Source organism: Vigna unguiculata, chromosome 10 (genome assembly GCF_004118075.2).
Source record: "Vigna unguiculata cultivar IT97K-499-35 chromosome 10, ASM411807v1, whole genome shotgun sequence".
Lineage (NCBI taxonomy): Eukaryota > Viridiplantae > Streptophyta > Magnoliopsida > Fabales > Fabaceae > Vigna > Vigna unguiculata.
The window spans coordinates 15,907,115-15,921,217 of record NC_040288.1 but is presented as its reverse complement, the minus strand read 5'-3'; the positions used below and the strand labels follow the sequence as shown (position 1 = coordinate 15,921,217).

At 31.0% G+C, this 14,103-nt stretch overlaps 1 protein-coding gene across 1 annotated transcript; it reads left to right on the top strand.

The window, feature by feature from the left end:
* The first annotated feature begins 3,082 nt into the window (after positions 1-3,082).
* Positions 3,083-11,733, top strand: LOC114167475 (cytochrome P450 83B1-like). Its single transcript, XM_028052566.1, has 3 exons — positions 3,083-3,660; positions 3,836-4,151; positions 10,891-11,733. The coding sequence occupies exons 1-3, from the start codon at positions 3,089-3,091 to the stop codon at positions 11,497-11,499; spliced, it is 1,497 nt and encodes a 498-aa protein (XP_027908367.1). The 5' UTR covers positions 3,083-3,088; the 3' UTR covers positions 11,500-11,733.
* Positions 11,734-14,103: the final 2,370 nt, after the last annotated feature.

The following is a 14,103-nucleotide window of genomic DNA, read 5'->3' as shown; positions in this document are numbered from 1 at the left end:
CATGAATAAGTGAGAGATATCATGTTTTAACATTGTATGAATATGTTGTGCCATATTTTTCATATTAAGTGTTTTAAAACTTTTTTATAATAAAATAATATATTTAATCCTAAACGTTATTTCTTAATTATTTATTTATTTATTTATTTTCCTAATGTTTTCATAAATTATATATAATAGTCACGTTTTTTGGGTATCATGTCTTATTTCGGAAGTTTTTTTCTTTAAAGGAAGTAATAACAAATAAATAATTTAAATACCCTTTTATCTTTTAAAATGTATAAGTGCTCGTGTGACTGCTCGCGTCGTCTTAGTACTTAATACCTTCGCTCTTTTATAAGATTACTAAAAAAATACAAAATTTTCAAATGTTAAAAAGAGTGATATCAACATCTTCAAACAAATTGTTTTTTTCCAAAAAGTTTTTCATAAAGAACGACGTGACCCTGATTCTCCATGATGAATGGAGATACGTAGGAGTAATGAGTAATCCTTGTCGGGCCCAAAAAACAAAAAAAAAATTGTTTTCTTTGTTTTTCTTTGTCATCTTTATTTATTTATTTATATTTATTTATTAATTTTTATTTTATTTATTATTTATGTATTAATTAATTAATTTATTTATTTTATATATATTTTTTGAAAATAAACATTTAAAAGAGACCATATCGATTTGTATTTTAATTAAATGTACCGTCTTAGGATGGGCGTTGTAGGGTGCTAACACCTTCCCTACGCGTAACTAACTCTCGTACCCCAAACTCTGTTTTCGTAGACCTTGCTCATTTTTATGGTTTTTCATAGTTTCCTATAATAACTATGGTGGCGACTCCAAATCTCTTTTTTATATTTTATTTTTTGGTTCGTCATTCCGTCGCGATTTCGATTGTGACAAATTGCATCCTGACACTAGTCAGATAGTCTCACGTAGAGCATACTGACTCAAGTGGTAAGAGTAGCAGGAGGCCTTAGTTTTTGGCAGGATAATGACCTTAGAGTTTTGAAGACTAACCTTGTGAGTGGTAGGGTGAAATCCATTGGCAATTAACTCTGTAGAGCAGTAGAGGCCACCACAAGTGCAAGCATCCAGTGAATACGACTAATGATATGTGTCCGGATAATCGTGTCTTGAGTCTTAGTGTCTTGTTTGCGGGTCATCACATGCTTAGTTGATGTATATATCTTTGGCTATAAAATTGTATGCAATTGTATGATAAATCATTTTTTTACTCTAGCTTACCCTTTTTGTTTGCTCGTGTGTTCTATGTGTGGTTTTTCTCCTTTTGCAATGATCATCAATTTATTGATGTGAGCATATGTGGGAACTCCTCGTGGTCATTAGGGTGATGGGAATTCCGCTGCATAGCCTGTTTTGGGTCGGATCCTCTTGCTTTGGGTCTTCTTTTAGGGCTATGACTCATGTTTTATCGTGCTCCTGGAGCATGTATTTTGAATACCGTTGTTACTTTATTATTGACATCGTGGTGTGTCTTAATCTTCTTTCTAGCACTTTTGGAATAATGTAATGGTTTAAAACATGAGTACCTTTTTGGTATTGTCATTCTATATTATATCTTGTGATGTTTCATTTATAGATTTACTCTAAATTAAATGGGACATTACAATATTTGAAGATACAAACAAAAGTTACAAAAGTTGCTTGACGGTTAACAAAATTCAGTTATGATATTTGTTATTATACTATGATTTGATTATGTTTGTTATTATCTTTTCTGAACGTTAGCAGACCCAAGAAAATTATAAAATTCCCTTATTACACGGACTAATCTAACTTAATACTCTGTATCCAAATATTTCTTACTGACTTGACTATCAAAACTTTTCCTCTTGATGATTTGGAGCTTGGATATTCAACATTAGACATCAGAAAGTTGGGTCCATCGCGGGCGAAGTTATATTTTTGTTATCAACAATAAATAATATATTAGTGAAACAAAAAATATTTCATTCAAAAGGTTTATATACACAAGAAAGCAGAAATAAAAAGTACAACAATATCCTTATTTCATACTAAGACTTTTCAATACAAGAACAACTTCAATAAAACAATAACATAATCTTGCATTATATGGTTTTATTGTCAAACATATTTATGTGAAAGAATGTTATTACTATCCTCCTTGTCACAAAAAAAATATCTTCCTTATTCCTCATTTCTTTTCAATCACATGACAATATGTTTTTTCATCTTCACCTCTCTCATGTTTTCTTTTCTTGAAGAAACAAAACATCTCAAAATAACTTTCACCCTATATTTATACACTCACTATTTCACGATCTCAGATTTGTTACTCCAAGATCCCTTTAAGATAAAATATTTTAATTTTGATTAACAAAAAGAGAGCTATTTCCCAATAATCTAGAAAATATTTTTCATTCACCTAATTTTAATTACTTCCATAGTTAGTCCTTTATTGAGCATATAAATCTATCCTGCACAATAATTTATCGAGAAAGTAAGATATGTCTCAACCATAAATGGGGAGAACAGAAAATAAATTAAAACAAAATAAAATGTACAAAATGAAAAGAGTAAAAGAATACATATTACCTTAAAATGATTAAAATGACGATTGAACACCAAAAATGAAACGGTACTTTCTTTATGTATGTCAATTGTGAATATTACAAAGGCAGAATCTTTTACTTATAGTGGTGTTATTACAAGATCGAGATGTCATCTGTAAAACTACACGATTGATAATTTAGAGATGCTCATTATTATTTGATTAGTTATATAATTAGCATCATATATACGAATATGCTCTGAGACAATATCGACCTTATTTCTCCACCACACTATTTGTAATTTTGGGATTCTAAATAATTTTGGTTTTCGAGGTTGTATTCTATACATTTTGGCTAAAACATTCTCGGCTTTCGGGTCCAGCAATACAATACAGGTAACATAAGTATAATAGAAAAATCTTCTTAAAGTTTTAAAATATAGAAGAGAAGTAAAAGATTATTATGAAATTGATCCGACATGCTTATGCCACCCCTATATATGATCCTATGATTCTAAAATGAAATTCACAAAGAGTGTTTTCTCATTGTTATAGAAACAATGTTGTCACTATTTCTATTTCTTTGTCTTAGTCTTCCTTTGTTTTTCTCATTCTTCCTCAGATACCTCAAAACTTTGAATAACCCATCACTCCCACCAGGTCCCAGAGGCCTTCCCATAATAGGGAACCTTTATCAGCTCAATAATTCTTCTCTTTATCTTCAGCTATGGCAACTCTCAAAAAAATATGGACCAATATTTTCCCTTAAATTAGGTTTAAGATCAGCCATTGTTGTTTCCTCTCCTAAACTTGCCAAAGAGGTAATGAAAGATCATGACCTTGAGTTTTGTGGGAGACCTAGATTACTTGGCCAACAGAAATTGTCTTATAATGGAACTGACATTGTATTTTGCCCATACAATAGTAACTGGAGAGAAATCAGAAAACTTTGTGTTGTTCATATCCTTAGCTCCATTCGTGTCTCTAACTTTTCCTCAATAAGACACTTTGAGGTCAAGCAAATGATTAGAAAAATATCAATGCATGCTTCATCCTCCAAGGTTACGAATTTGAGTGATGCACTCATGTCCCTCACCAGCACTATTATATGCAGAATTGCCTTCGGGAGAAGGTATTGTAAGAGACATGGAGCATCTTTTTCACACTCAAAGAATTACACTTTCAAAACTGTTTTCTAAATTTTATCATTTTTAAAAAATTATGTGATATACTTTTCACTACAAGCTCGAGTATAAGTTTAATAAAATGTTTCACGAAGAATCATATATTGGTCCACTTTCCACCAGGTATGAAGATGAAGGAATTGAAAGGAGTAAGTTCCATGGGCTACTGAATGAGTGTCAAGCCATGATGGGCATGTTTTTCTTCTCAGATTATATTCCTTTCTTGGGTTGGATTGATAGAATCACAGGACTGCGTGCTCGTCTTGAACAAAATTTCAAGGAGTTGGATACCTTCTACCAAGAAGTGATTGATGAACACATGGATCCTAATAGAAACACACCAGAGAACGAAGATTTGATTGATGTCTTACTTCAACTCAAAAAGCAACGTTCGTTTTCTGTAGATCTCGAAAACGATCATATCAAAGCTGTGTTCATGGTAAAAGTTCTTTTCCCTTTCTCATTTAATTTATCTATTTGAGTAACAAAAGCCGGCATATGACATGAAAAAAAAAATGGTAGAAGTAGGCTTTAAGTCTAATTCAACCTACTAAAACCGGCTTGTAAGGTGAGGTTTGTATCCACTTATTTATTATGAAATTCTTCCTGTATTAATGGATGGTATGTTAGCGATCTGATTGTGAGTGAAACAGAATGTTCAAGAAATTTTGTTAGGATGAAATTCCCCCTCACGCCGAGGTATATACATCTCGTGCGTGAGACAAGAAATTAATAAATGGTCTGTTAGGAGTCTAATTATAGGTGGAAAGAAGTAGACTTTAAGCTTAACTCAACCCCATAAAACTGGCTTGTAAAGTGAGGATTGCACTCCACTTATATATTATGAGATTGCTTTATCTCTGGTCGATATGAGACATCCAACAAATATCAAAGAATATTATGTGTTTAATTACTCATTTTTCAAGAACAACACCTTGTAAGAAAACACCCATATGTCAGTCCTCCAAACCAGATTATTATTGTGACAAAGTCAATACAAACCATAAATTTTAACAATTCTTATATTATATAAAAAATATATTTTACATTTAACTTAACATTATAAAATTAGCTTAAAAAATATAAGATTCACTTTATTTAGATATTATGGATTGGTATAAATAAATTTCTACATAGTCCTAACCTTGATATCAGAGACGGTAAAAGGGGTCATCCTATGTGTTGGTGAAAATCTTGACATACTTCATAAAAAAAGAGACCGACCCACTAACTTTTTCTTTTATTTTACACTTTTTTATTTTGTACTTTAAAATTTCTTTTATATATATATATATATATATATATATATATATATATATATATATATATATATAAATTAAAAACATATAACGGAGCTAAGGTCCATGTTCTAGGACATTCATGTGCTATGATTGCTACACGTTACACTTCCAGTACCAGTTATTCAAAAACTGTTACTTGCATAAAGTTAACTCTTGAGTTTAGAAAAGACCCAATTTTAGGTCTGCTCCCTTAGCTTCATTAAGCATACCTAGGTAGACAAAACAGAGGGATAGATTGGATTTTTTAATCCGATCTAAATCTAGTCCAGATCCATATATTTATATCAAATTTTGAATTTAAATATTTTCTTATCTAAAATTTTAAATCTAAATATTTGAATTAAGTTTTCAATCTAAATTTTTAGATCCATACGTTTTAATAAAAAATAAATTATTTATAAAATTTAATTTTAAATTTAAATCTATATTTTCTAAAAAATAATTATTTCATCTAATACATAAATATATAAAAGAAAGTTAAATAATATATCAAATATTAAAAAATATAATAATATTATAATTTAATAATATAAAAGATTAAATACAAAATAAAAAGTCAATACAAAACAACTACTCATATGAAGCCAGGAATCACGACCAGATGTCACCTTCAAATTGTATCACCATAGAAAATGGTAGCTCCTAAATAATGTATGACTCCCCTCCCTTAAGACATAAGTGTCACCGATGCACACTCACAATTTTATATGTTTTGGTCAACAAACACCAATTAAACTCGAATGAGACCACGAAGTACTAAATACATGACAACTCCAAGTTGTATATTCACAAAGTCCACCGTTCAGTAAGGTAAGGAAACATAAAAGCAGTTGGTATAAAAATAATAGCATAAGTACTCACGACTAAAATAAAAAATAAGGAACAATATAATAGGTAAATAATATAATTTTATTAAAGAAAGAAAAATCACATATCATTCTCTAATATAAGGAAAAAACAACAATAATCTCTCTCTTAAAAACAATAATTATCGTAGATCTCCTTGCGTTTCAACCACCATTAACGAAAATCACCTGCAAGTGCAGCGTTTCGTTGACTCAGAACGCAACTCCGCTAGTTCACAAAACAACACCATGGTCATCATCGTCAGCCTATAGCTGAAAAGTTTCTGCCACGGGTCAACTGATAACCGAGGCATAAACCGTTGCATAAATTACAAAACTGCCTCCACTTATTTATATGTCTCATTTCTGCTATAACCGAGACATCAAGCCTGAGTTAGAAAGTCCAAAGTGCACTAGTGGCTACAACATTCTATAACTTGGATAACCAACTTACTGCACCTCTAGCAAGTGTAAACACACAACCAGTAATAAATCCCTTTTTATAAATATCAATTGCAAAATCTGAATCGACAAAGCTCTTGACAACTAATTCTGATCCTCTGAAACATGATGAAACACCTGAGGTTCCTTTGATGTATCTAAGAATCCTCTTAACAACACTTCAATGCTTTTAACCTGGATTTTCCAAGAACCTAATAACCACTCCTACTGTTTGTGCAATTTGTGGTCTTGTACAAATCATAGCATACATAAAAGTCTACTCACTGTCGATGCATATGGCACTCAAGACATCTCCATCCTCTCCGCTTCACTACTAGAACTCATACTTGAGGATAACTTATAATTTATAGGAAGCGGGGTAGAAATTGTCTTGTAATCTTGCATGTTAAAGCGCCACAAGATTTTTAGTAAGTAATTCTTTCTAGAAAGCCAAATCTTCCTATCTTTTCTATCTCAGTGAATCTAAATTCCTAAAATCTTATTTGTCGGTCTCAAGTCTTTCATATCAAACTCCCTTGTCAATTGTGCATTCAGATCCTGGATTTGAGCTTTTTTGTGGCCTACCACCAACATGTCATCCTCATACAATAGCAAAATAATAAAATCATTCTGACTAACACATTGTAATAAGGACAATAGTTTGAACTTAGTCTGATGTAATTGAGGCTTATATGAAGGAATCAAATATCTTATACCAACACCCAGGCACCTACTTTAGATTGTACAAAGATTTGTTTAACTTGCAAATAAAGTTTCCTTTTTCTTTAAAGCCTTCTATTTGGAGCATATATATTACTTCTTTAAGTTCTCCATGAAAAAAAAATAGTCTTTACATTTAATTGTTTAAGAGGTAAATCAAATACAACACACAAGGCTAATATAAGTCTAATTGTTGTTAATCTAACAATGGGAAAGAATATCTCACTGAATTCAATGCCTTCTTTATTTTAGCATATCCCTTTACTACCAATCTAGAACAATACCATTACATTTGATCATTACTATCACATTTGATTTTATAGACCCATTTGTATCCAATGGCATTTTGACCTTTTGGAAGTTAAACCAGCCTCCATGTCTTGTTTTTGTGAATATCCTTTACTTCTTCTTGCATTGCCACCATCCACAATGAAGCATTTGAACCACTCACAGCCTCTTCAAATATGAGGATTCTCCATCTTCACTCAGAAGACAATACACATCATGGCTCGTCATAACATATTGTGAGTGCCAAGATGGTTTAATCATCTCTCCTGTCGATCATCGAAGTCCTCCATTACCAATTGCATTCACCTCCTATTCTTCATGCTCATGTTCTGAATCAGCATAATCATCTAAAGGTTTCTTCTCCTCTATATGTACCATGGTAGTGTCCTTTGTAAAGCTGTCATTTGTCTGTTTACTTTGTCAGCAGTTCATTTCCCTCGTTTCCAACATCCCCAAAAGGATACCTTCTTCGTAGTTCCACAATACTTCCCTTGTTTCCAACATCCAAAAGATTGTCTTCTTCATAGTTCCACAAAGCTTCCCTCATTTCAAAAAATCTAAAAGTATGTCTTCTTTGTAGTTCTATAAAGCTTCCTAGGTTTCCAACAAACCAAAAGTCCGTCTTCTTCGTAGTTCCATCCCTACTAATAATAGTCTTGTGGGTAGTGGGATCCCATAGGCGATACCCAATCACATTGTCAATATAACCCAAGAATATACATTTCTTGGATTTTGGACCCAACTTCGTTCTTTCTTAGGAGTTGTACATCACATACATAGGACAACCAAATACATGTAAGGAATAATAATGAGTTGGTTTACCATTACACACCTTTAGCGGTGTCTTAAAGCCTATCGCTATTATGTAATAAGACATTTTAACTACTTTTGCCTAGAAAGACTTGGCCACCCCCGTGTACTCAGCATAACCCTTGTTCTCTCCAGGAGAGTCTTGTTCATCCGCTTTACCACACCATTCTACTAAGGTATACACGGGACAAAAAAATTGTTTGTAATACTCTATTGCTTGCAGAATGTCAAAAAAATCTCCATCTACATATTCTCCTCCATTGTTTGTCCTCAAACACTTAATTATTTTCTCAATTTCAAACTCTACTTATGCTATGAATTCCTTGATTCCACTTGATAGGTTAAATATAATCTTACAAATATTTTATAATTTTTTAATTAATTAAATAAATTGAAATAATTATTATCTATGATAAATTATTTTATTATAATTAATAGTTAAAAATTAATTTATAAGTATTAATAATTTAAGTTAATACTATTTTAGGACCTAAATTTCTCGTACCAGTGTTAGTGTGTAATAGGTTATGGCCAAACTATGTCAGACCCAACATATTAATTCCAGAATATTTAATGTAATCTTTATATAAAGCTTGACAAGAAAAGAGCTAATTTTCAATTTAATCTTCCCTCCATCGTTCAATATTTCTCTGCTTAAGGAAACTTTGTGAAACATTGTTCTTATATAACTCGTTTGAGGTATAATAACTACTAAGATCAATTTAATCATCAGTCAAATATAATGTTTCTATGTGTGTGTGTAAAGTGACTCTTTGATTTGAAAAATATTCTTTTAACATAATGTTTCTATATTTTTTCTTTTAATAACCAAATTAAGATATTCTAAATAATCTCAAGATTAAATTAAATAATCATCAGTAATAATATGGAAGAAATAACTTATCCACAAGATCAAGATGTTTGACTGTGTTTGATGAGTGTAGTGTCTCGTCCTTTTACTAGTCTAATGCCTCATATGATCAATTCTCTCTTCTGATTAACATGAACTGTGTCATAAACTTTGACTCGTTTGATCAATGCATTCGTACATGGTTTCTAGAATTGAGTCATCTGATCTATTCATAAGATCACTTATGCTTTAATATATATATATATATATATATATATATATATATATATATATATATATATATATATATATATATATATATATATATATAAAATAAACTAAGAGGATCATTTCATTAAATCAACTTCCTCTATATACAATTAGAGATGTTAAACCACTGCATAATAAATGTTGATTACGCTCGTTCCTTCTGTCGTCTAATAAGTTCCTCTCTTCGTGTGGTGATGTTTTGTTACCATAAAAAACACTTTCATATAAAAGGGTTGGTCTGGTCTCAATAAAGGATAAACATCTTTATTTCTCCAATGTCAAATATCAAGAAAGAAGTTATAATTATATAAATATCAAATAAGAGTATCAAATAAAAATTAAATAAATGTCAAATAATTATAAAAAAAGAGTAAAAATTATCGAATATGTTCGTTAAAAGCTAGTTATGAAACTAAGAATTAAATAAAAGTTCATGAAAGTTTTTAAATGACACTCCATTCCCTTTCATTTGTTCTTCCACCCTCATTAACCTGTTTTACCTATTTTGCCAACTATTCAAAGTATTTAATGATTTAATCTCTCTCCTTTGTAAGTGGTACCCATATGCTATGTCAATTTCCACAAAGTTCTATCCTTATCCATTTCTTTCATCAACTAAGATTTGTTATTGAATTTTGAATACAGTCATAAGATAAGATGTCGCAAATATCGAAACTCAATGATCTTAGTATTTCTCGTCTTCTCTATTCCTAGTGAGTTATTTATCAATAAATATGAAATTTGACATGTGGGAATTCAGGAGGATACTACACCTACCATGCAATGATCCCTTCATAGCCTTTCAATCTAGGATTCAACATTGTCATGAACATCTTGAATATCCATATATGTCATGAAAAAATGATTGCCTTATAGTCTCATGTATTACACTTAACAAACCCTATTGTAGCCATTTTCATAATAATCGAGAACTATTAATGTTCATTCAAATAATGACAGTTATTCTAGTACACCCCCATAGGAGTTAAGGTAAACAACAATATAAATACAAGTTCCTCATTTAATCCTCAGATATGCCACTAAAGATAAAATCATGCAATTTCACTCTTACAAGAAGACAACATTTTGGCTGCACTAATCGAATCTAGTGACAATAACTTAATAGACTTAAGGTCGGAACATTAATATTTTTTGTGGAAAGAAAAATGAGATTTCAAAGATGAATTCTTGTTTCCTTTATATTTCAATTGGAGGCTATATAGTAGGAATACTAACACAGGCACTTCGACACTATAGTCTCGAAAATGTGGGATACAGGGACATGAATCTTTTGTATTAGATAATTTTAAGTTATTAAATTTAATAACCACTGTTTTTTATTCAAATCATCTATGAACTAGGTTAGTCATATATAATAATTTAAACATTTTTTCACCTAAAATAAACAAATCTAATTCGTCTATCTAACATAAAAAAGTGAAAAAAAAAGATATCATTCATTTAAGAAATTTCATCCCCATTAAAAAAAAACATTTTATTTGAGATTTATTTAAAGACAAATTACCAACTTTTAAAAAATCCATCATACGATATGAGATTAAATAAACACACCTCAGTAATGTTAGTAACAAGTAATACTTTTACGAAAATATGTTTTGGATCGATTATGAATTGTTGATTTCGTTTTTGCAGAATGTGCTTGTAGGAGCAACTGATACAACTGCTGCTACAACCATATGGGCTATGACCTTGCTATTAAAAAATCCCAGAGTAATGAAGAAAGTTCAAGAAGAAATTAGGAATTTGGCGGGTGAAAAAGATTTTCTATCTGAAGATGATGTTCAAAAGCTTCCCTATTTTAAGGCGGTGATAAAAGAGACATTGAGATTGCATCTACCAGCGCCCCTTCTTGTGCCAAGAGAAACAAATGAAGCATGTAACTTAGAAGGCTATGTAATTCCAGCCAAGACAATAGTGTATGTGAATGGTTGGGCTATCCATAGAGACCCTAACAATTGGAAAGACCCAGATGAGTTTTTACCAGAGAGGTTTTTAGGTAATACAATAGATTTTCGAGGGCAAGATTTTGAGTTCATTCCATTTGGTGCTGGACGTAGAATTTGCCCTGGTATAATTATGGCAATTGCTTCATTGGATATTATTTTGGCTAATCTTCTCATGTCATTTGATTGGGAATTACCAGCCGGAATGACAAAGGAAGATATTGATACTGATGTATTGCCTGGAATTACTCAACACAAGAAGAATCCTCTATGTGTTTTGGCTAAGTTTCGAGTCTAAAAGTTTGATTAATAAAAATGTGTAATATTGTGTTTTGTTGTTGTTTGGTGTCTTTAGTTCCATGGAGGTAATATTGTGTTCGTAAATGATGTCATATCCCTATTCCAAAATATGTTCTTTTATTGTATAATTAAATTTAGACATTGATTGTTGTTGTACTGTGAGATGAGAAACATGCCCTTCTTTGTATGAATGGGACAACAAAGTTAATTGTATTAATAATGATAGCTTCACCAAGAGATACAATGACAATAATGGTTTCATCCTTATCTTCTCTTCTGGTATTATTTTCTTTACCCTTGATCTCCTCTATTTGAGGATCTGCACTCTTTAATTACATGTCCCAATTTATTACAAGAGGAACATGTGATTAAAACATGGAAAGTAAGCGCTCTTTTGTTCAATCATTCTTAGCACTCAAATTTTGTTTAATTTTCATCTCAAAAAAATTAGTTTTAGTTTAAATATATATTTGTTTGGTTTGAATTAATTAGTTTTTGTTCATTGTCTAGAAAAAATAGTTTTTGTTAAAATGTGATAAAAAGGTATAGTTTAGTAGTATTTTATTGTATTTACTTTTGTTCCTTTAGAATTCCCATTTATATTTTTCCAGGAAACCCTAAACTCCAATTTTCGTTTACTTGCAGAATAGTCCATCCTTGGGACCAACCTTTCAGTAATCAAAACGCATCGTTTCATTTACGGCTAGGCAAAATAAACTAAACTGCACTAAACTAAAAAATAGTTCGCATAAACTACACTGAACTGAAAAATAGTTCAGACGAACTAAACTAAACTGTTTTTCTTAAAAATAAACTAGACTGAATTGCACTGCACTATAATATGAACTGCACTGTTATAAACTGAACTGTTTTATAAACTGCACTACGTTAGAACTGAACTGCACTAATTTTAACTGAACTGCACTATTCTTGAACTGAACTGCACTAATTTTTAACTTAACTACACTATTTTTGAACCGTTTTTGAACCGAATTGCACTGATATTGAATAAATTTCACTATTTTTTAACCGAATTGTACTATTTTTGAACCGAATTGCATTGATTCTAAAATGAATTGCACTATTTTTGAACTGAATTACACTATTTTGAACTGAATTGCACTAATTACATATGATTATACTACGCAATAATAATCAAAAGTTTATAATTTGAAAGTGTTTGGGAAATAATACTTGAAATATGAATCATACTTCAATACACCAAAATCAAAATATATATACATCTTAATACATAAGTTCTCCCATAAACAACATCAAAATATTAATACATCTTCAACCATCTAAATTAATTGCACTTGAAAGTCCCACTTCGTCTTAAGAAGTTATATCTACAATATATATATATATATATATATATATATATATATATATATATATATATATATATATTTCATCATTTTTGAAAACTTAAAATAAATTTAAAAATATCAACTAAAAAGTATATAAAGTTTTCATATTAACTCACCTTGCTCAAATTCATCAAGCTCTTTAGGATCCTCTTAAAAAGTATAAAGAAAGGTGTTCCTCTTAACCAATCTTGTGTGCAAACAAGTACTTCCACTATTTTAGGTGTTAGGCAACTACGATAAGGATTAACCACCCTTCCTCTTGTACTGAATGCACACTCTGATGTTACGGTAGAGATGGGAGTGGCTAACACCTCTCGAGCCATGTTTGCAAGGATAAGAAATCTAGTTGAGTTGACCTTCCACCAATGTAAAACATCAAGCTCAACTGACTTTGTATAAGGTTCAGGATCCTCTCTCAAATATTTATCAAGCTTTGATATATAATCAAATCTACGTCCTGTAGCTCTTAGGTAGAAGCTCATGCCATGAGGATCATCATCTTCATCATCTAGTTGGGATTCTTGTTGGCTACTTTGAGAACCCTCCTCAACCCCTTGATATTGATCATAAAGTGTTTTTAAAGATGACAATAATTTTGATTTCAATCCACTAGCCATGCTAGATTCAAATATATAGTCAATGAAGTAATTAACAAAATCCAACTTGCTCCTAGGGTCAAGCACAACAACAATCAATAATAAGATATTAATTCCATTGGGATTTCTCCAATATTTGTCATACTTACCCTTCATCCTCATTGCCATCGATCTTATGCTCACATCACTACTTTCAGAATATTGTCGAATCTTTTTACCAATTCCAAAAACTTCCTTCATATACATATGACTAGTGACGTAAGAAGAACCAGAAATGTGCATGGTAGAGTCATAAAACATCTTTAAGAATGGTAGAACAGACCTCGCATATTCCCAATCCTCTTCTAATGGCACACCACTACTTTTGGCCATTTTGAACACCAAATTTCTTATCTTGCATATCTAGCAAGACAAAGGCATCTTTGTACTTCAAGACCTTTATAAGAAATTCCCTCTTGTTCAACACAAGCCTTGAATCTAGCAAATCGAGCTGGAGAAGATTTCACATATTTAACTGCATTCTGAATTTTTGAAATTGAATCTCTTATCTCTTTTAACCCATCCTTCACAATCAAACTTAATATATGTGTGCAACAACGCATATGAACATATTCTCCCTTTAAGATAAGACAATTC